The 22,316-nt window shown below is 35.5% G+C and overlaps 4 protein-coding genes across 5 annotated transcripts; 2 read left to right on the forward strand and 2 right to left on the reverse strand.

The window, feature by feature from the left end:
• The first annotated feature begins 533 nt into the window (after positions 1-533).
• Positions 534-4,012, forward strand: LOC110810228 (GHMP kinase family protein). Its single transcript, XM_022036319.2, has 6 exons — positions 534-864; positions 1,464-1,613; positions 2,228-2,416; positions 2,496-2,612; positions 3,044-3,204; positions 3,617-4,012. The coding sequence occupies exons 1-6, from the start codon at positions 628-630 to the stop codon at positions 3,870-3,872; spliced, it is 1,110 nt and encodes a 369-aa protein (XP_021892011.1). The 5' UTR covers positions 534-627; the 3' UTR covers positions 3,873-4,012.
• Positions 4,013-4,168: 156 nt separating this feature from the next.
• LOC110810235 (cryptic loci regulator) lies at positions 4,169-6,506 on the reverse strand. Its single transcript, XM_022036328.2, has 2 exons — positions 5,934-6,506; positions 4,169-4,599 (listed from the first exon to the last, which is right to left on the reverse strand). Exons 1-2 carry the CDS (start codon positions 6,363-6,365, stop codon positions 4,444-4,446), a joined length of 588 nt encoding a protein of 195 aa, XP_021892020.1. The 5' UTR covers positions 6,366-6,506; the 3' UTR covers positions 4,169-4,443.
• Positions 6,507-6,627: 121 nt separating this feature from the next.
• On the forward strand, positions 6,628-11,038 carry LOC110810234 (Pseudouridine synthase family protein). Its single transcript, XM_022036327.2, has 9 exons — positions 6,628-7,719; positions 7,926-7,981; positions 8,084-8,166; positions 8,278-8,356; positions 8,884-8,994; positions 9,121-9,230; positions 10,044-10,127; positions 10,475-10,512; positions 10,697-11,038. Exons 1-9 carry the CDS (start codon positions 6,723-6,725, stop codon positions 10,765-10,767), a joined length of 1,629 nt encoding a protein of 542 aa, XP_021892019.1. The 5' UTR covers positions 6,628-6,722; the 3' UTR covers positions 10,768-11,038.
• Positions 11,039-11,371: 333 nt separating this feature from the next.
• Positions 11,372-17,031, reverse strand: LOC110810253 (uncharacterized). 2 transcript variants are annotated; one of them, XM_022036355.2, is made up of 15 exons: positions 16,647-17,028; positions 15,604-15,758; positions 15,384-15,495; positions 15,063-15,221; positions 14,245-14,349; positions 13,597-13,680; positions 13,409-13,524; positions 13,200-13,301; positions 13,012-13,125; positions 12,845-12,901; positions 12,653-12,719; positions 12,502-12,555; positions 12,330-12,404; positions 12,211-12,246; positions 11,372-11,692 (listed from the first exon to the last, which is right to left on the reverse strand). In XM_022036355.2, the coding sequence occupies exons 3-15, from the start codon at positions 15,486-15,488 to the stop codon at positions 11,555-11,557; spliced, it is 1,212 nt and encodes a 403-aa protein (XP_021892047.1). In that variant the 5' UTR covers positions 15,489-15,495; positions 15,604-15,758; positions 16,647-17,028; the 3' UTR covers positions 11,372-11,554. The 2 variants fall into 2 exon arrangements, with proteins under 2 accessions (XP_021892047.1, XP_088070582.1); XM_088214456.1 differs by having other exon boundaries at positions 13,409-13,680; positions 16,647-17,031.
• Between the last annotated feature and the right edge of the window lie 5,285 nt (positions 17,032-22,316).

Genomic DNA, 22,316 nt, shown 5'->3' on the forward strand with positions numbered 1-22,316 from the left:
TTTTATTCCCATGAAAGTACATCTTACTGCAGTAATTTTTAATATTTTTAAATATAAATTTCCATTAATATTTAAATTATAACTTTATATTTCTATAAATTGAAAAAAATTAAAATTGAGTGAATTTTTAATTAAATTATAAAATGTATTATATATATATATATTTTTTAAAAGTAAAATATATTTTCATAGAATAACTTTCTAATAAGATAATACTTTAGTAAAGCTTGACCGAAACAACTTACATACAACATTACAAATAATTAAAAAATTATTAAAAAATTAATGGGACTTAATTATTAATAATTTGCCATAATTAATGATCATTTATTGCACCCTAACTTGTATTCATTATATAACTTATACTACCTTCTTAAATATTATATAAATTAAAATTAAAAAAAATATCTTAATGAATAATATAAAATTTAAATACTTTGATTCTTAAATATTTTTAAAGAAAGAAAATTATATTAAATTAAAAAAATTCAGCTGAAGTGTACTGATAAAAATAACTTACTTCCAGTCATGTTAATCCGTTTACGCGGATTTGATTAGATTATATATAAAACAGGAAACTGCAGCGGCAGTTCTTCTTCTCCTCCTCCTCCTCCTCCATGCAAGAAAATGGATCAGAAATCCGGAGATTCAAATGGGTCTGCTCCGAAATCAATGGCGATTGAGCACAAAGCTTATGCTCGAATCGGGTTACTGGGTAACCCCAGCGATGTGTACTACGGCCGCACCATTTCCTTCAGCATCCGCAATTTCTGGGCGTCCGTCAAACTTGAGCCGTCCGAGCATCTCGTCATTCAGCCTCACCCTTTTCACGATATGGTTCAGTTCCAGTCCTTTGATCACCTGGTACTACTCTCTGATCTGGGTTTATCTCTGTTGATTCTGTTTATTTGGATTACTTGAATTTGATGTTTAAAATGATGAGTGTGGTTTGACAATTGATATAACAATAATATAATTGATAAATGGTGGAACTATTCATAAATATCTATTGTATATGTTTTTTTTTTTACTAAATTTGATCAGGGTTTGTACTGCAATTGAATATGAGTTTTGATTTTGGACTTCGATCAGTTATTCTGGCAGTAGCAGTACAGATCTTTGTTAAACTTAAATGTGTAGATGGGTTAAATGTGAAGTATAAATCAATAGTATATATGTAATTTTAAAATAACGTATGTTTAATATAACAGAACATTTCACAAACTTGTGGGTTAAAGTACTTGTAGGTTTGTACTCAGACTTGTATAATCTCTTGAGGAAATTTAAAAAGGAGAGCTTAGTGGTTTAAATTATTACCAATTGTGTAACTGTTCTATTAGACTATTATTCACATCTTTTTGTGATTTGAACATCTTGGCAATTGGCAAATTTATAGTCCTCTGTATATATGTGTGAGTATATACTCTTTGGGTTGTTGAAGTAGCTCATTTGTTTACTTCCAGATGAATCGGCTGACAAATGAGGGTTATTATGGAGGTGTACGACTGCTTATGGCAATTTGCAAAGTTTTCTTTAGCTACTGCAAAGATAACAAGATCGATCTTCACAATCAGAACTTCACTTTATCGTATGAAACTAATATCCCTCGGCAGGTAGAGGTCTAAGTCATTAGTTTGAGATAAAAGAAATTGCTTACTCATAGAGGCCATGATTATTGCATCAGCCATGCGATAGCCTCCCATTAGTTTCCAGTTAACTTCTCCAGAAATCGTTTCTTCAATCTGTTTATATATACATATATCTATTTATGTATAGAGATTAAACCATCAGCATTTTTGGTTTCTACTCTGTTCCTTTGCGCACCTTGTTCATCGTGTATGAGGCATTATGGTCTCTGTTTCTTGAATGGCTGAGTGTAGGGGGAAGGTATGGTGGTTGTGGCAAATTGTTTAACTTGTATCTTCTAGTTAGTTATGTACCTATATTGTAGACTGTTTATTGACTTTAAGAGAAACTGAATGCATGAACTTATAGAAAATTTCATGTTCAAGTTCAAGGTCCAAATTTTACGACTGTAGATAGCTGAGAACTTTTTCTCTGTTTTTGGTTATTGGACAATGTTAATGTCCAGATATTTTTCTTTTCCTGATTGTAGAAGAACATTCAAGAAAAAATTCCTTTTACGTTTTGGTTCTACTTTCTTTCTTCAGTTTCATGTTTATTCTCCAGCAACATATGGATTCAAGTTATAACTTTCACATTCCAGACAGGACTTTCAGGTTCTAGTGCAATTGCCTGTGCTGCCTTCCGCTGCTTGCTTGATTTTTATGAGGTCAGGCATTTGGTCAAAGTAGAAGTCAGACCTAATCTTATCCTCAATGCAGAGAAAGAACTTGGAATCGTTGCTGGTCTTCAAGATCGCGTGGCACAAGTCTATGGGGGCCTTGTTTACATGGTTTGTGTTGCTGACGCAGATATGCAGATTAAGTGGACAATGTATGTTGTTACTCATGTTTTCAACTATTATTCTGCAGGATTTTAGCAAGGAATACATGGAGAAATTTGGACATGGCATCTATATACCAATTGATATAAGCCTTCTTCCTCCTCTATATCTGATCTATACTGAGAATCCAAGTGATTCTGGAAAGGTTAGTATCATAAAGTGGATACTCTTAAGCTTTATACTCCTACTTCCTCATTAACAGGAATCAATCTTCATAGAACTCATCAGAGCTACAGTTTAGCTTTTATCTAAGGAAAAGGCATACATTGGCTATCAGGTAGAGATGAGATAACATACGCGTATCACAGGTCTGGAGTAATTCATATTCTTGTTGATTTATTAACTTCAATCAAAGGGATGTAGCTGACACTCATTAATCTCTGTTTGTTTTGTTTCCCCTTAAAGCTATTTTATAATCGTAAGCTATGAGCTTCACTATATTAGCCAGCTTAGTTAGAGGGATTCAGAGAGAACAACTTCCTACTGCCAAGATTGTTTCTGAGGCCTAGCTTCTGATATGCTCTTTGATATAGGATAATGTGTATAAGATTTATTTATATCAGTTATTAATTGCAGGTACACAGTACAGTTAGGAAAAGGTGGTTGGACGGTGATGAATTCGTGAGATCATCAATGGCAGAAGCTGCAAAAATAGCACTAGAAGGTCGGACAGCAATACTCGAAAAGAACTACTCTAAACTTGCAGACCTCATGAAACGAAATTTTGACCTTAGAAGGTAAGAGATTTCCAGCAGTAAGGTCTAAGATCACATGATGATGTATTCGATCTTATTTAGACCTGGAAGGCGCATTGATAGATCTAGGTTGTATAAATGAAAATTAGTTGCTAATAACTATTCTGACAACTGCCACCATAGGCATGAAAAATAGAGTCCAGTTTGATTTGTCTTTCCAAGATCTAGAACTTACTGGTGTTCTGGGAATTGAAATTCAACGCCTCTGCTGGCTTGTCAAATGACACATAAAACATTTGGCAGCCATGACATTAGTACTGCAAAAAAGAAAAAATGAAAGAACATCAAAAGCTGCATAAACAAGTTGCTAGTGACTAAAGCCTTTCGTTTTCAGCAAGATGAGCTTATGTATTTTTGTTTTTGTACTGAATTTGGTATGCGAAATGTAATCCAGGAGCATGTTTGGAGATGATTGCCTAGGAGCATTAAACATAGAAATGGTGGAGATAGGTCGGAGAGTGGGTGCAGCAACAAAATTTACAGGAAGTGGAGGAGCTGTAGTTGCATTTTGTCCTAATGGCCCCGACCAGGTGAGACTTCTGGAGGAGGAATGCAAGAAAGCAGGATTTGTTATTCAGCCAGTGGAAATTGCTCCGCCGTGTCTAAATGAAGTTGATCTCAAAACCTCAACAACTCTAGACAAAATTTAAGGGCATTTTTTTGGAAAGCAGGAATAAGATAATATGTAGAGATTTTCTTTTTTTGTCTTTTGCAGAAGCAGAGTTTCTGAACATTGTGAATTTTTGTTAATGGATACTTAAGCAATAAATAAGATATTTCTGAGTCCAAATTGATTGTTAGGAAGATATGCAAAATTATCCACATATAGCATCATTCTTCTAAGAGTAAATTTTCAAGAAAGCTCAGAAAATAAAAATTGACATGAAAGCTCATATGAACCCTGGTTTCTAAAAGTGTTCATCTCATATTTCAAATAACTGTGCAATTGACAAGAGGGACAACCTCAAACATTTTTCATACAACTGTTAAATCTGTTTTAATATGTCAGGAAAGAAAAGAGGAATCTATAAACAATAACTGACAATAAAAAAATAAAAAGAAGAAAAAACATGATTATTTAATCTACGATTAGAATGAAGAACTCTACACGGCAATATTTTACAGTATTAGCATCAATGGGAAGGCTAACTGTGTTATAGGAAAGATCCCAGCTTCAGTTTTCTACTTCTACTGCTGCCAAAGTAATTATGCTACAACTTTTTAGTCACAAAGCGATGCCAAGAGCTCCTCTGGCGATTCCCAAATAGGAAGGTCGAAATAGGATTGCTTTAATTGCTCCTCTAATGTACCACACATTGCTTCTGATACATCACAGAGATTCGAAACGTCACGAATAATTGCTTCTTGTGCTTCTGCCTGCAGTTCAAGATGCAGAAAATCTTATAACAATGTTCCTAAAAAAAAAAGTAAAGGAAAAAAGCATATACAAAAAGAGTTGGAAAAAAGCTAATAGGAGAAGAAGATGAAATAATCATATGTAAACTAACGATGCCCATGGCATTTATCTGTTTGGTTGCCAGATAAAGAAGACAGTTTCTCCTTTTCGGAGCATTTCATTATTTGATATTAAAATCCAACACAATGACGCCTGTCATTAAGTTACTTGTTAGTTGCTACCATAAGTCGTTCATCAATGCAAAACTAAAACTAGGTATATAACTGAATCACGGATATCTTTTCAACTCTTTTGCTCCCAGCACCCTTAGCAATTAAACATGGAACCAAGTTAATTTAGACAGGTCATATTCAAGGTTCCTTGCCCAAGAATTCTAACTCTGATGGGTATGTTCTACCCTTATCCAGGCCAGAAAGATGAAGTCAAGATCTACACCAACTTACCTCTACAATCAAAGACAACTAAGGTTCAGATAGTGATATATATATATGTATCTCTTTTGACCGAGAAGAAAAGGTAATAACCAGGTTATCTCTTATCTGACCATAAATCCTCTTTTTTCAAAGTGACAAAACCCAAACATTTCCATAAAAATTAAGTTGACAAAAGAAGAAAAAAACTAATATTCAAAGGGTTTTGATTATTTCTTCTCAAACGCGCCAAAACGTCAACTTCAGTTAATTGCTGCAAGTTGTCAACATTAAACTTGTTTCAGCAATGAAATAGAGTATTACCTTGGCTTAGCTATACAATTAAGGTTGCTACTGTCATGTCCTTAGGCTATGTTTCCAACAAATAAACTAAATGCAAAATGTATAATCAATTCGCAAATCTAACTTGTGATCCAAATTATGAACATAAAGGTTCATCCTTGCAAATTAATTTCATCCCTTTCATGGAATTTTTTCGATCCAACATCGTATTAAACACAAATCAAGCATGCTATTCTGCAATCAATCATGTTAACCAACACAAATTGTGAGGGGAAAAAAAAATAGATCTCATAAACCATGCTTAGCAAACAACGAATAATTGAAGTAGAATACTGTGGAACAACAAATTTTGTTTTCCAAAATACTAACAGTTCTTATAAACAGTGATAATGCCAAAAGTAATCTCAATTGATTTAGAAATTTCAAATTTAAGCCCATTTGCAGAAATTTCTATTATCTGAGTAACCCCTAAATCCAAGCTTAAATCTTTTTTCCCTCAAAACAAGAAGAGCTCACATATTTTGATAACCCAATTTTTGTTCAGCAACCAGACAACAATTTAGAAAAAAAGTACCAATTACCTGCAGAAGGAGCTCGTCGAGCAGGGACCCAGAAGCATCGTCCGTCCTCTGCACAACCCCAGAAGGTCCCAAAACCGACGTCGTTTCCTCACCAACTCCTCGTCGCTCTCCCTCTTCTCTCTGCTCCCTACACCGAAGTGTCAACTTCTCTTGCATTTCACTCAACGTGTTCGACAAAAGTTCCCACTGATCAATCTCTCTTTGGTACTTCTTCTTCAGCTTCAACAAGGCCTTTCTCTTCCGTTCCTTCCGTTGCTTCTCCTCCACTTCGGGATCCACCACCGGATCCCGCTTCTTCGATACGTCGACGACGGCGGCCGGGTCGTTGGCGAGTCGCCGCCGTTTCTTCCGCTTGTAGATGAAGCCGTCGTCATTGAAGAGTTCCCACTCGTCGTCTTCAGCGTTCCAAGCCGAAGCTGATTCTGGCTCCATGAAAAGCGAGAGATCCCTTCAAGCGGGAAAAATTTGAAGCTCAACTATTTTTGAAAATTGAAGCTTTTGAATTTGTCGGGCGAGAGAGAGAGAGAGAGAGAGTCGCGTGGTGGGCACGCACTCACTGTCAGTTAAGTAGTGGAAATGAGTCAAATTGACGCGCTTCCTGTTTGGTTAAATAAGAAATTGAATATTAAATTGTTTTTATTTTACACGTGGAATGACTGGAATTATTTTAATTTATATTTAATTAAATAAAGAAATTCCATGGAGCTCAGCTGTTTAGTGATAAACGAAGAAGACGATGAATAAAGCGGAACCGGAATAGCAAGTACGACGTCGTTTCGGGTGTCATCAATGGCGAAATCGCTGTCGTCTTTTCGTTTTCTATGCACAAAACGTGTGTTCTCTTCAACAGTGATGCATAGACTGTTTCTGTTTCCTTCAAAGAATGTACAGAAAACCCTCTTTGCGACTTCACCTTCTTCGTTATTCTTCTCCACGACATGTACGCCGTACCCACTTCAATACGAGATGATCATCAGCCGGCCTACTCAATCGTCACTCGCCAGAGCTCGGCGCCGACCCGTACCCGACTCAGCCAACTCAGCGGACTCACCGGAGAACAAAAACCCAGACGTGGAACTGGGTTTTGATTCATGGATAGATAAAAAATTGGGTGAGGAGAAGGAAATAAGCGGACCCAGTTCGAGTAATTTGGAAATGGACAAAGCCAAGCGGAAGTATTATAGCAAGAGAAGGAAGAGGATGTACGGGTCGGATTCTGATGATGATCGGAAAAATGAGGATGGTTTCGTGGAGTTAAAGCCGGAAGTTGTGGAGTTCAACAGGCTGCATAAAAGAGAAGAGGAGTTGTATTTTTACGATGCGTTTGCTTATCCATGGGAGAAAGATAAACATTATAAGATGGTGTATCAGTTGGAGAAGAAATATTTTCCTGATCAGTGTCTGGATAAGGCGTTTCTTGAACCAGGAGAGTCAAATGTTGATAAGAATGTGAAGGGAAGAGTGAGAGGTAAGAAGAGAGTTGACGATGGCAGCGGTGGGAAGAGTGGAGAGAAGAGAGAGGAGAATGTTGGTAGTGCAGAGAATGATAAAAAGTTGGTGTTTTTTGAGGAGGAGAAAGAAGAGAAAGGAGGGAATTTGAGCAAGGATGTAAAGAGAGATGTTACAGAGAAGAAGGTGATGGAGTTCTTCAAGTGTTTGAACAAAGTTCCCAATGGAAATGCAGAGGTTGGTGAGGGGGAGCCTTATCTTGTGACGAGGAATAGTGAGCTTCCCCCTACATGGGATGGACCATATGGCACGGTTCTTCTTATCAATAAGCCCAAAGGTTAGTTGATTGTTAGACTGTGCATTCTGGCAAGAAAATATGTGTCTTTTCTTCTTTCTGATATGTTTAACTTCATCTGTTAAGCGGTTGATCTCGTGATGATTCTTGGACTTCTCATCTAATTCCCGGAGCCCTTCATATGCTTTGATCATTTATAAATTATCATTTGATGTATTGAAAGTGAACATTATGGTTCTGAAAAACAGGTTGGACTTCATTTACAGTTTGTGGAAAGCTTCGTTCCGTAGTCAAAGTGAAAAAGGTAGCTTTTGCTAAGTTACAGAATGTAGATACAGATTTGCATGCTTCTCTGATTTCTTTCTTTATTTTTTTTTGGGTCCTATTCTAACTTTTCTTGTTGCAGGTGGGGCATGCAGGCACCCTTGATCCCATGGCAACTGGTTTATTAATTGTATGTGTTGGTAAAGCCACAAAGTTAGTAGAAAGGTTAGTGTAAATATGATTAAAAATTTTGTATATGTCCGGGGAACTTTGTCCATCCCTAGTCCCCCACCAAAGAGGTCTCTGGATGGTCTTGATTGTTTATTTCTCTTGCAGATATCAAGGTATGGTAAAAGGTTATAGTGGAGTGTTTCGATTAGGGGAAGCTACATCAACTTGGGATGCTGATTCACCGGTATATTTTCTTCTTACTGTTGCGTGTTCCTGTGAACTCTCTGTTGCCCTCTCATATCATAGGATGTGTTTTAAGCAATGTATTTATCCGCATCTTGTTGCATACTACATTTTTACCCTATTATCATGTTCAGTTTTGGTTGTTATATTCTTAAAAGAGCAATGGAGTAGTGGGCAACCCTAGATGCATGGCTTACAATTTTGCTGGAGTATTATGACATTGTCAAGGATTTGGCGTTCTTTGCAGCCTGTCTCTCTTACTATATGGTGCTATATAAAATTGAAAAGTGATTGATAGCAGTTATTTTCATTCTCCATACGAGAACATCATACCACGAAATGCTGAAAGTAGGAGTACTTATGATACAATGATATTTCCTTTGCTTTTGTGTGGGGAAATGAAAGGATATTCCTGCATATGGTTTTTGCTAAAATTATTAGTTGCATCTGTTGGGAATTTCTTAGTTTCAGTTTCTTTTGAGCATCAGGCCTGCTATAATTCAATATTCACTCTACCTTGAGATGCAGGTAATTCTACGAGAGCCTTGGGAGCATATCAAAGATGAGGATATAAAGAAAGCTGCTGCATCCTTTTGTGGGGAGATATGGCAAGTTCCTCCAATGTTCTCTGCCATCAAGGTAAAGACATGTTCCATAGCAAATATAAAAACGATAGTCATATAACAATGCTGACAGATTCTTTTATGAACAGCTTGCACAATTTAGTAGCTTGATTGCTTCCGGCTTTTCTTTCTTTGGTGATAGGTAGGAGGAGAGAAGATGTATGAGAAAGCAAGAAGAGGAGAAAGTATTGAGCTTTCACCTAGAAGAATCTCGATTTTCAAGTTTGATATTGAGCGGAGTTTAGATGACAGGTCTTTTTTACTTTCTTCTGGATATTTTGCAGTCCTGCACCACAAGTACACTAGTGAACCATTATTTTTGTGATCCTTTTCGTCTATCATATAAAACCACAATTACAATATACTTTGACACGAGCCCCATCTTGATATTAATTATTATGCTAAAGGATAGCTTTGGCAGACTGTGCTAAACATGATACGTGCTATGCATTTTGGGAGCAGCCATTTACTCAGATTATGAAGAGGATATAGGCATATGATAAAATGAGACGGGGACATCTAGTTTCATAGTTATACCATAACAGTAAAGATCATGCTTTATGTTGGAATTTGTTCCAAGATTAATATGTTTTGGTTTGTAAAATTCAAGAGATTGACCAGAGTAAACAATCCGTCACTGCATATAGGAGGACAGAGAATCATGATTAGCTGCTGGATTTCCTGTTAGGTTGTTGATTTGTGAACTTGGTCAGGTAGGTGGGATGGAAATTTTAGTAGTAAAATTGCAGGGGCCAATTTTTGGGAATAAATAAATTAATGGTTGAAGAAGCATATTGTCTCAAAAAAAAAAAGGTTGAAGAAGCATAGAATTAGCCATTATACACGACCTTGTTCTGATTATCATTCTCCGAAATTACTTCTAAAACTTCCTAAAATTTCTGCACTTTTAACACGGGAAGCCAAATATCAGTCTGAACTGTGCCTTGGAAAGTGGAGTTAATGGTATAAGAAACTATTCTGAAAAACTAAAAGCTGTCTTTTTATTTGTTATTTATAATGTGACAAACAAATTGACCTGGTTTAACTTCTTGAATTTTTCTGCAGACAAAATTTGATTTTCCGTGTCACATGCTCAAAAGGCACATACATCCGGTCGCTATGTGCAGATTTTGGGAAAGCTCTTGGGAGGTAATCACTTAAATTGGTTTAGTTATACGAATTGTTTTGCCCTGGTTTATCGCTTGCCCTTCATGATTCTTTCTTGTGATGAAAATTTAGCTACCTAAGTAGAATTTGGTGTTAGTCATATTTAATTTTTAATAAGTTTCGAGAATATCCCTATTCATAGATTTGAGATCCCTATATATGAATTGAACGGTTTGAATGATCAACTCTATGATCGGTTATTAGAATTAATAGGTCTTCAAACATTTTGTAGTAAAATAGTAGACACACGAGACATTTCATCCTATCTTGTGCTACCCATGCTCCAAATATTACCATAATATTTTTAATCGACATTTTCTCTTCTGCAGCTGTGCTCATCTAACTGCTCTTCGAAGAGATTCAATCGGTATGGCCACTGCATCGTTCTTCTTCCTTCATCGTTCTTCTGGCTTCATGAACATGTTTTTGTATTTCGTCGACCTTTTTTTGTTATCATTTATACATCCATAATTATAAATGCATGGGAATCCAATACTATATTTAAGCAGAAGCTAGAACTGTGTTTAACAAGTTATTGGTTTGTATTACAGGGCAGTATTTAGCCGATGATGCATGGGAATTCAAGGAGCTGCAAGAGGCAATTGCTAAAAATTATTTCTAACTGCCTGACTCTGATCTTCTTTCTTCAACAATTCTTGAAGCCAGAAGGACAATTGGACATTGAACCTCTTTTAACTCCATTTTTCCTCTCTCTTTTTTTCTTATAATTTATTTAATTTCAGAACCGAAAATATAATACCCAGGTGTAGATGTTAGATTTATAAGGAAATGTAGCTTAAATTTTTTTGGGAAAATTCTGAAAATTATTTATGTTGCTTGTAAAGATTATACATTACTTCAATATAAAGCAAAAGGTGAAATTTTTAGTTGAATAGTTAGTATGTAGTTTTATAAAAATTAATAGATTTGAGTTTAATTATGTATTTTCATATGTTTTCAATCTTTTATTATAATGTGTACATGTATTAAATAATTAATGATATATACATATATATATTTTTACTCAAAACGAAAAATAAATATCATAAAAAGATGCAGCTTTTGAATATACATATATATATATATGTAAATAAATTGTGAATAGTACAATGGTTACATTTAGTTAAATGCTGAATATGATGATACAAACAATTCTAATGATAAAGTTATCATTATATCAAAACTGAGTATTTTTCTCCGAATGCATGTCTTTTGCTATCTGAATGTGAATATTATCATCGACTAATCGAATTAAACATATAAATATCGTAGAAAGAATACAATAATTTATCCAACTACTAGTATTGTTCAAACAGCCTTGAACATCACCTGAGAGTAAGTTTCTACAAGAATATTAAGTGTTAGTACTATGAATATCTTTGTCATGGTAGTTGCTATTTGCCATCTTGTTAACCATTTGTTGAATTGTAACTATAACCATTTGTTGAATTGTAACTACCATTTTCCATAGCTGCAAAATAAGCTTTCTCTGCGCTGCTCATTCGATCTTGGAACATCGTCCATTCTCTTCGACACCTGTCCCTCACCTGATACAAAATCGTAGAAATAATCCAATTAGATCAGTGTTCTTAAAATTTGGATATAAATAAGAAACAACTCAGGGCAAAAAAAAACATATCTTTCAATTTCAATTTAGTTTCTTAGTAGTCGTTAAATGATTATAATGTCACGTGGATGTAAAAATTACAAAATTAGTAATTATTCTTACATTTCCCTGAAAAAAATTGAAAAAGACAAAAAAAGATTAGTATATATTATAAGTAAAAGTATACCGTTCGAAAACTAAAAGTACCCGGAAAATAATGTAAACATATTATACAAGAAATTAAGTAAAATATAATTATATGAAAGGCTTAAAATTGTTATTCTTCAAAATAATATACGTAGTTATAACTATACGCAAGACTGTCTATGTAATTGACACACGAAAATCATATTCCTATATTTCGGGAAACCAATTCACAGACAACAACCAGGCAAACCACTTCTACAGGGAGATATAACAGAAAAACAATGGAACGAATATCTTTAAATCATCACATACCCCTTCCCAAGGTTGCCTCCCACTCTCTGGTTGACCCTGTGGAAGCCAAAAAGAAATAACTAAAATGTTCTTTGTACTAATAAGAAAATTCAATGTCATTAATGGACTGGATGAGTTACCTGTTTCCCAAGTGAAGGAAGTCCTTGATGAACAACCCACTGAGCATCAACAACTCCGATTCTCTCATGAGCATTCTAGTTTCATACAGTTTTTTTGAAGAAAAATATCTTTATTAACAATGACTACTCGGAAATAAGTTAATTATTGAAAAAGGAACAAATAGACACTGACCTCAACACATTTCCTAAGAGCAAAATCTATACCCCATCCGTGAACCAAGTCATTCTGCAATCCGAGGATAAGAAATGAGTACACACACAAGGCTGGGGAAATGTTTTCAAAGTGGGAAATAACAAGAACAGATGAATTTGCTGTCTGGTACCTGGATCATGTGCCAAGTACAGCGCCATGCCTTCCGGGAGAATACAGTAGCCATGATCTCAACAAATCTGTTAGCATATTCAGTGTAAAATGGATTACCATCATATTGACAATCAACGTACAGGTGATGGAAAAAGGAGTGATTCACATGGTTTAACAATTGAAGAAAATGAACTTAATTATGTTTGCATACGCTGCACATGGTGGCAAATTAGGATCAGTACACCAACCATTTTTCTCCTCAGAATGCCTGCGAGAGGATGAAAGGAAAAAAAATATGATCAAGCCACAAATTAAAAGGATAAAAATGAGAAAAAAAAAAAACCAAAAAGAGATGTTGAGAAAAGTTAGGTTTCTTACTTGTGAACTTCAGAATCGTCTCTCTTCTTAGTCATCTCCCATGTCAATCCTCCATCTGGCTGTATACCTGGCTGTGAGATCTCCAATTCATGTTTCCTTACCACTTTTAAGTATCTGAAACAGAAAACTAATTTAGCCTACAGCCTAGCTTTTCCGAACAAAGGATATGAAAATTTACCAACACTTACTCCTCTGCATCAAAATGTTCCAACCCAAGATCTTCATCCCATATAAATATGTAGTCATAGATGGCAACAATATCAGGGTGCAAAAAACGCTTAGCGTACCACCTTAAAAGAATTTCATAGGTTTACATTAGAATTTAGTTAAGAAGCTTTAACGAATTCACTATGATATGTAAGAACTAAAAGTGAAATCTAAAAAGCTAGATGCTGACCATTTAGTTTGCTTTCGAGCGCTCACATGAATTGCTCGTCTTGACCATTCAAACTCTTCCCATTCACTAGTCCGACCATCATAGTGAAACAACATAATGGTGAAATTCTCTGAGAACTGTAGAAATAAATGTTTAGATACAAACATAAATGTATAATGAGAAACAAAGACCGAAAAAGCCTCACTGACCTTTCTAATAGCTGCATCGATATTTTTCTTCTGCTCATATCCAACAGTAAATGTCACAAGATACCTGGGCCTGATGGTTAAGTCCTGGAAATGCAACATCTATTAGTTAAAGGTTCTTTGTTCAGATATGTGTAATTTTTTGGCTGAAATTTCTTAAAATCTATCTTGATGAACTTTTAAATTTTTTTGCAAAGCTATCTGATCCATTATTATTTAGCAAATGTTACTAAACCCTGCTTCTAATATTTTGCAAGAAATTTTAGATCCACTCTTTTTTTCTGGGTGCTTAAGGTGAATTAAGAAAATATAATTCCCGTAATCTAATCAGAATTTCCAGCTACGTCACCAACAATGTACTATCTTAAGTCATAGTAGTTATAACTCGAATTCACAATCCTAAAAATCCAACACAAATTACAATCTCTATGTTGTGGCATGCTTGTACTAACACTTGAGAAAACCAAATCCTCCTCCATGCCAAGCTGTCTCTGCGAGTGATTTCTTTATTTGTATTTTCTGGCTTCCAATCATCTAATGGTGAATTTGCATGCACCATACCCTCCTCCACGTGTTTTTTTGCTTGTTGATTATAAGTTTACAGCTCAAATGTGTTTTGTCTTTCATAAGCATGTAATAAAAGATGCACACCTCACTAGGAAGACCCCATAATCGGCGCAGATAGAGATCTGATTCTGATTCAATTATACCTGGTGGAAGTCTTTCAGCACCACGAGGATTTGTTGGAACCCAGATCTGCATAGAACAATGCGTTTTAACAGATAGGGGTAATATAGAAATTCAGAGGATTCTACTTGTTTAACTTAGGAGCCATTAGATCAGATATGAATGGTCATTTTGTCCTAAGCTGTTATTTAAAATTATTGGCAAGACAATTCAACAATCAGATTGATGAAATGCATTTCACTTGTCTTTCTAAACATGAATGGTATGTAGGAATGCACAATGCAACATAGGAACTAGGCTATACATGACTTCTCTTGGTGGTGCAACTCAAAGATAAAAGAAACCTCAGAAGTGTAGAAAGTGCACCAGCCACAAATCCAAACAACTAAAAGAAAAGCCTTCCTCAGAAGAGTAGCAAGTTCACAGAATACAAATCCAAACAATTAAAATACTGTAAGAACACCCGTAAGTGAATACGAAAAGACAAATAGCGAACTGCTGGGTTAATCGGCTTCTTAAAATATTGTGAACTAGTTTAAACTAAACTTTTAATACTCAGAACTTCAAGTCAAGGATAAAGAAGCTCAGATTATATAAACTCCTATCTTCTTTTTCCTTCACTAAGATACTCAAAACAGAGCCCAAAATATGGTCAAATGAATTAAAATTAAATCACATGTTAGTCCCAAAAGAACACTAAACTTTTGTAAGTTCCAGACGGTTCAGATAACCCCATCTAAACCTCGTATTTGAAAAACAAAAAAGAAAAAAGAAAAAGATACCTCCGTATCATTTGAGTTGTAAGGTGGAAGAGGGATGCCTCCATCATCACTCTTCACAGGAGACCAAGCCTTGTATATTGTTTGCTTTGAAAGGCTTGGGTACTTGTCCCCAATATATGTAAGATCAATGGAGGGGAAAAGGCTGGATGGGAGATTCATCTACAAAATTTTAACAATATAAAAATAGATTCCATTACTAAAATACTCTGTTAACCTAGACGAAAGCAAAAAGAGTAAATAGAGAACAGGATTGGCGAGAATTGAAATATATATATATATATATATCAATATAACATGATACATGAACAAAAGCGTGTTTACCTTGGTTAAGGAGAGTGTTGGAAAGGATATTCCTAGGAAGAAACCAATTAAAATACCAGCAAAAGTCATTATAAAAAGCCTCATCATTTCGTTAGGTTTTCTCATGTTTTTGCTGCATCCCAAAAGAGGTAGGTCAACAAACTTTACCAAAACTAGTAAAAGAACAAACAGAATTTAAAAGATCCAACTTCCAAAAGAAGAAAAGTAAGAAATCCCACACCTATGTGGAGATACTCCTATCAATCAAGTTCTGTTGACTCTATAATCACAAAGACACAAGTTGAAGTCCAGCAAGAACGAGCTGGTCCATATACTAGCCTCGCTTCTTCGGTCCTTCAAACTCAAATAAGCACCATTCCAGCAAGACTACCAATTCTGAAACCATATTGAGTAATTGGAACGAGATTAGCTGACCAAGAAGATGCATTATATTCCTTGAAAGCAACTACCAAAAGAAATTTAAGTAATTTGAATCCAACCATTTGTCATGCTATAGTTAAAGTTTTGAACTCGGATATAAGCAGAATAAATTAGAATCCATACTCACAAAACCTTCACTATCCCCTATGAATGAATTAGATATGGTAAAACCAGGTGGCAACAAATAGACATAAGCCACTGCCTTCAATATCATTATTGACTAATTTATACACTCCAAATTCAAATTCTTAACACTATTACGTGAATTTGATAAAGCATATAAACAATCAAATAAACAGGAATGCCATGATAACCCTCTAGCATTCAAGAGGCATCAAGCATCTATTTCCCTCCTTTTAGCCCACCCACCAAATTTGAAACATGAGAAAGAAGGACACCTCAAAAACCACAATACGAACCAATTGTGGAAAAAGAGTGAAATCTTATGATCTCTTAGACAGTTTTATGGCGAAAAGCTGACCAGATACCTTATAGGTAAAACAAAAGAATCAATGTAGAAAGGAAAATACCATGATATCCACCAATAGTGAAGCAAAATTCATGTAAAATACAACACCCTCCACCCAAACACACACAAACTCGATCAACACTTAATGCAATTTATACAAACAGCAGAATTCTATTGTGAACATCCACTAACGAATACCCAGTAAAGCATACACAAGCAGAACCACAATAACAAAACCTTTCTCAAAAAAAAAAAAACCCAGCAAACCTGAAATTACACCCGAGCTAACCTGAACAGAAAACAAACAAACAGAGACTAACAAAAATTCAACAGCCAAACAAGAATTTTGAACAAAAAAAATTAAAGAAACCTACACGGAATCGGAAACCGAAATCGCAAACAGATGAATCTCGTGGTGAACCAGAGTTTATCCGAGCAAACAAAACGAATTGCAGAGAGCTGCTCTGATCGTTTTTCAGTAGAGCTGATTGTTACAGACTTTTCCCGGCACAACAACAGCGTGTTGGGTCTTCTTCAGCTTCTCGCGCATAACCAGGTGGAAATAATCAGATTAGAACTCTGTTCCCGAGCTGTTGTCTGTCAAAATTGCTTAGCCAATGAGGAATACTATAAAAAGAACTCTTCCAATTCCATAGTTTTCATAATGGAAGTTTCAATTTCTTTGTTTCCTTCTTCTTAATTACTTTCTCTCAGGGTGGTAAGTGGCAACTCCTGTGTATTAAACACTCGTATCGTAACTGATGAGATGATGAAGGCTTGGTCAAAACCCATTGTGATTTCGTGAAAATCAAAAGGTAGGACCCGCGGGCCCCCCACGTCAGGCTCTGAGATCGATTCCTTAATTCTATTGGCTGTCGTTTTGTTCATGAGACTTTTTTATAATTTTTTTTTACAATAAAATAAAATATTATATAAAATAATAAATTTAAAATTTTAGAATTAGTAAATTCAAATTTTTAATTATTTCTGAGGACGGTTGGGTCGATGATTATTATATATACTTTTTATAATGCCACATGCTTGCGTAATTACAGTAATCAGTTGTAAGTATATTTAACATAATATTTTGGGTGGATATAAAAAGAAATTAAAGATTGACATTTGTAAAATTTAGTCCCTAACCTAACATAAGACTAGTGAGCTAAGTTCTCAATTTTAATTAATTAAATATTATAAGCCGATCATTATTAATCTATATTACATTCATAAAATATTATTTTTACCAAAAAAATATAACGAACTCATTGAAACTTAATTTAATTGGTAACTGTAGTTGTAAAAACAGTAAGTATTTAATTTTATTTAATCAAATATTATATATCGATCAATATTAATTTATAATACACATAAAATATTTTTTTTTTGACAAAAAATATAATAAGTTCATTGATATTTAGCCTAATTTTGTTACTACAGCTTAAATAACAGACTAATGAGTTAAGTACTCGATTTTATTTAATAAAATATTATAAATTGATCATTATCAGTGTATAATACATATAAAAATGTAACAGCTCGGAATTAGAAAGGAAATAAATTATAAATTGAATGCGGAAGCGAAATAATAGCGTTAGAGTTTGCATTTCTTACGCAATAATTCATAATACCCAATAAGATTACGAGAATGACTCTTCTAAAAGAACAACGAAAAATCAAAGAAATAAATGAAAAATAAACAATTAAACATCCTATTCGCAACCCTTTTCTGGATCAGGATCTAGATCTTGATCATCTTGATCTAAAATGATTAATAAAATAGTGAGTTACACTAACTCAATAAACTACTCACCGATACAGAAATGAAGGTTGATAAAAATCATGAAAACAACTAATGAAACTTTTAATTTAAGTAAATTCATTTATCATAAATAAAATCATTTATTATACACTTACCGTAGCAAAATTTTCAAAATTGACCTATAGAGACAATAACACAACAATATTATAATCTCATATTTAATTAATTAAATAGTAACTTTCCCTTGTAACCTATCTACTGGTATCCATAGGGGTCCATAGGGATCCCCCCACTATGTCTGAACTCTTATTCAACATTATCAATTAATCGATCATTTCCATACCTCGTCCGGTATTAGCGCCAAAAATATCATCCCTCAATATCTCGTCCGATATGAGAGTGAAACGGGTTGTCCTCATACCCCTTCTGGTATGAGCGCCAAAATATGAATCTTCAATACCCCTTCCGATATGAGGCAACGTTCACAGTAGGATTTTCTATATATCCGATTCGTCCACCATATCCCATGATATCTAGTAAGGTTATCATTCATTCACTCACTTAATGAAATAATTTCTTGTTTATATTTAATTTTTAGTTTCACAATTTAACTATAAATCACGCAAAACAAGCAATACATGCATCAAGAAAGCACAACTGAATCATCATACCAACTCCAGTGTAATATTATGTATTTGAAACAGTAAAATCAATCAAACAGGATCAACAGTGAATAATAACTGGTTCTGGCTCCATCAGTAACCTGTGATTATTTATCGAGATCTTCTAAATTGTACAAAATACCACATTATTTATAATCAAACTTCAATTCCATAACAAAGAATAGGTTGATGGATTCTTACTCGAATCGATATTATAACACTAAATTTTCAGTTGCGTCTACTGGCGGTCCTTAGGTTCCCTAAATTTTTCTTTGAAGATTAAAACACGCTCCGAGTACCTAAAAATACCCTAAAAAACTCAAAACCAGTGTTAAAACCCTTTTCCAGTTAATTTTTAAAATTTCAGCATGGCGGCACCGCTGTGGTCCGGCGATGGCATCACCACTTGCGGCGGTGGTTTGCCTCGGACTGGTCATTTTTGGCCAATTTCGGTCGATTTCGACTGGTTTGTACTCATTCCTATGAGAAAACACGTTAAAGAGCCTCGGTTGGCCAAAAAAGTCGAAAAACATAAGCTGATCGGCAGTGAAGTTTCCGGTGCGGCGGCTCCGCCAACTCACCTTCGCGATTGTGTGTTTTTCTTTTGTCAACATATGGAAAACAAAATGGTAAAAAAATTGCACGAAACAGAAATCGGGAATGGCCTCATCGGAGACGGTTTTTAATTTTTCCTGCAGCGGTGCCACTAGGCTTTACCCTAAGTTTTCGACTCATCTGCCGATCCTTTTGATCCGATTTGGCTATGGGGTGTTCAAAATCGAATTTCGAGCAAATAAAAATTTTTTTACCTCCTTTTGGCGGTCGGAGGTGGTTTCGGCATAGCGGTGGGCAGCAGTTGGCTCTCTCTCCTAGGGACTGGTTTTTCTTCTTTTCTGGCAGGGGCTGATGGCTAGGATTAGGATTCGGTGTGAAGTGAGGTATTTATATCAATCTCTCTTTAATCTGGATCGTTCATCGCGTTTGATCTCGACCGTTTAATCGCGTTTAAATAGGAAGTGAATCTGTATTGTTCATCGCGATTTGATTTGAACCGTATGATCGCGCCTGAGGATGGAATGGATCTGGGCCGTCCACGCGCGCGGGAACAATTTTAGACCTTCTGGTGGTCCAGTGTGGCCTCCCGTGTGGCACCGCGTCATTGTGTCTTGCCACGCGGCGCGCTTTGATTCGTTAGAACTGCTGACTAGGCGGTCATACGTTGCACATTTTTTCTAAATTATATTTTGACCAACAGTTTCTTATTTTTCTTTCAATAATACCCCAATAACCCAAACTTTTACCCATTTTTTCTAAAATTATTTTCAATTTCATCATTATCTATTTTTTCTAATTTTTACAATAAATAAAATTTATAAATTAAAAAAAAATATATTTTATACATTAATTTTAAATTTTTAAATTTAATTACTGGTATTACAATAAAGATGTTCTTTTTGCTCAAAAATATATTAGACTTATTGAGAGATAACCTAATTTGGTCACTACAATTCCAAAGAATCAGCAAGCTAAGTGATCAATTTTACTTAATCAAACATTATAAATCAACCATTACCAATTTATAATATATCAATAGAGTAATGAATTATATCATAAGTGAAATTTAAATTAATGACATTCAAGTATAACATAATAATTTTAATCACTAAATTATCATCATATTATTAATATAAATCTTACATTAATACTTTCATTAATTAACATATTTAATATATATATTTTTTATTTATAGATGTATTCGATTGAATTTAACGGACATACTTGATGTTAATAGTACAATTATTTTATTTTATATTTAGGCTGGTTATTTTTTGGATTTATTTTATTAAAATTAAACAAAGGGAATCATAATTATTTGACATCTTAATAATTAGCAATAATTTATCAATAATATAATAGTTTAGCAATTAACATCCTTATATTTTATTTAAAAATTATAATTTTAAACTCCATTAAGAATATAAAATTTATAATTTTTAATATATAATTAGTTAGAAGTAATAAATGTATAATACTTGATTTAGTATGTAGTAACTGGAAAAAAAAGAAAAGTGGGGGGGAAACGACGTCGTTTTAAATGGGGAAAAACAACGTCGTTTTGAGGAAGCAGGTGAGATATAAATAGGGGACGGGAAAGAAAAGAAAGAGGGAAGAGAAGGAAAAAAAAAGGGAAAGAAAATAGAAAAATAGAGAAGGAAGAGAGCGGGAAGGAGAAAAAAAGAGAGAAAAGAAAGTTCGAGAAAGAGAGAGAGGGGAGTCGGAGCAGAGAGGAGCAAGAAGGGAGAGAGAAGAAGGAAGTGGACGGTGGTGACAGTGCGATTGACAGGAGGAAGGAAGATGGAAATAGGAGATACAGTAAAAATTTTGATTGTGTAGGTGCTATGTGATTTTGAAATGTTGGTTGTAGGTTGAGGAATCCAGGTAGTTAGTATGTAACGTGGCAGAATTGAGAAGTGGAGGTAGGCAATGTAGGGTATGGGTTGAACGGCGGAGACGTTCACGGAGGAGGCCGTGGAAAGGGAGAGGATGGTGACGTTGGGGTGTACGAGAGATCCGTAGGAGAGAGTGGAGGTTGTGTGAGGTGAGTGTGATCACATAGTAAAGGTCACTGAGAGAGAGTGTGAGTGAGGAAGTTTGCGTGTGTGGGAGATCCGAGATGACGAGGAGAGTTTGTGTGTGAGAGGGGGTACGGAGGGAGTTGCGAGAGGAGAGAGAAGGAAGAATGTCTTTAGTGAGTGTCCCGTGAGAGGGATGAGTGTTGGTGATTGTGACGGTGAGAGTCGGGATGTTTCGAACAGGCCTTGGGAAGTAGAAGAATAAGGGAAGCGAGGCGTGAGGGCTGTGAGGGAGATGAGAGTTCAGGACTGTCCGATGGAGTGGACTGTGAAATAGGAGATCGGTGTGTATGAAGAGATTCGGGTGAGGGAAAAGGCGTGTTATGGCTGTAGGGAGAGGTAGGTATAGAGGGAGAGGAGAGTGTAGCTGCTAGAGATTGGGATGGCACAGGAGGGGCTTGTAAGGTGTGATTTAAGGTGGGAGAGTAGGGGCGTGTTGATAGTTATGTAGTGTAAGTGTGTGGAGGGGATATAGGTTGGTGTAGCTGCTGTAAATTTAAAGGTTGGCGAGGGAACATCGCCGGCGTATGCGTGAAATGTTGGTGTGTGTCGTACGGGGGGGGGGGGGGGGGACGCCGATATTGGTGTCGCTATTTAGAAAGAGTAGGTTGATCATCGATAGTGGTAATGGTCGAGAGACCCCGACGGGTAAGGGATTGGGTCGCCGATATTGGTGATATGAGATAATGGTATGTGTGTGTGTGTGTGTGGCCTATTAGGGTCGAGAGCAAGAGGAGTGAGTATGAGTTGCCGATGTTAGTAACGTGAGATAATGGTATCTGTATATGTATATGGCCTATTAGGGTCGAGAGGTAGAGGAATGAGTATGGGTCGCCGATGTTGGTGATGTGAGATAATGGTATCTGTGTGTGTGTGTGGCCTATTAGGGTCGAGAGGTAGAGTAGTGAGTATGAGTCGCCGATGTTGGTGACGTGAGATAATGGTATTTGTGTGTGTGTGTGGCCTATTAGGGTTGAGAGGTAGAGAATT

Source organism: Carica papaya, chromosome 1 (genome assembly GCF_054855325.1).
Source record: "Carica papaya isolate Zhongbai chromosome 1, ASM5485532v1, whole genome shotgun sequence".
In the NCBI taxonomy this organism is placed as follows: domain Eukaryota; kingdom Viridiplantae; phylum Streptophyta; class Magnoliopsida; order Brassicales; family Caricaceae; genus Carica; species Carica papaya.

What these genes read in the sequence shown, in the direction of transcription:
- LOC110810228 (XM_022036319.2), top strand. Translation starts at nt 628, where the DNA reads ATGGATCAGAAATCCGGAGATTCAAATGGGTCTGCTCCGAAATCAATG. An exon ending in TCCAGTCCTTTGATCACCTG is followed by an intron (nt 865 to 1,463) that starts GTACTACTCTCT and finishes GTTTACTTCCAG; the next exon opens with ATGAATCGGCTGACAAATGA. An exon ending in ATCCAAGTGATTCTGGAAAG is followed by an intron (nt 2,613 to 3,043) that starts GTTAGTATCATA and finishes TATTAATTGCAG; the next exon opens with GTACACAGTACAGTTAGGAA.
- LOC110810235 (XM_022036328.2), bottom strand. Translation starts at nt 6,365, where the DNA reads ATGGAGCCAGAATCAGCTTCGGCTTGGAACGCTGAAGACGACGAGTGG. An exon ending in TCGACGAGCTCCTTCTGCAG is followed by an intron (nt 4,600 to 5,933) that starts GTAATTGGTACT and finishes CTTGAACTGCAG; the next exon opens with GCAGAAGCACAAGAAGCAAT.
- LOC110810234 (XM_022036327.2), top strand. Translation starts at nt 6,723, where the DNA reads ATGGCGAAATCGCTGTCGTCTTTTCGTTTTCTATGCACAAAACGTGTG. An exon ending in GCCACAAAGTTAGTAGAAAG is followed by an intron (nt 8,167 to 8,277) that starts GTTAGTGTAAAT and finishes TTTCTCTTGCAG; the next exon opens with ATATCAAGGTATGGTAAAAG. An exon ending in CAATGTTCTCTGCCATCAAG is followed by an intron (nt 8,995 to 9,120) that starts GTAAAGACATGT and finishes CTTTGGTGATAG; the next exon opens with GTAGGAGGAGAGAAGATGTA.
- LOC110810253 (XM_088214456.1), bottom strand. Translation starts at nt 15,488, where the DNA reads ATGAGAAAACCTAACGAAATGATGAGGCTTTTTATAATGACTTTTGCT. An exon ending in CAACACTCTCCTTAACCAAG is followed by an intron (nt 15,222 to 15,383) that starts GTAAACACGCTT and finishes AAAATTTTGTAG; the next exon opens with ATGAATCTCCCATCCAGCCT. An exon ending in TTCCTTCACTTGGGAAACAG is followed by an intron (nt 12,247 to 12,329) that starts GTAACTCATCCA and finishes TGGCTTCCACAG; the next exon opens with GGTCAACCAGAGAGTGGGAG.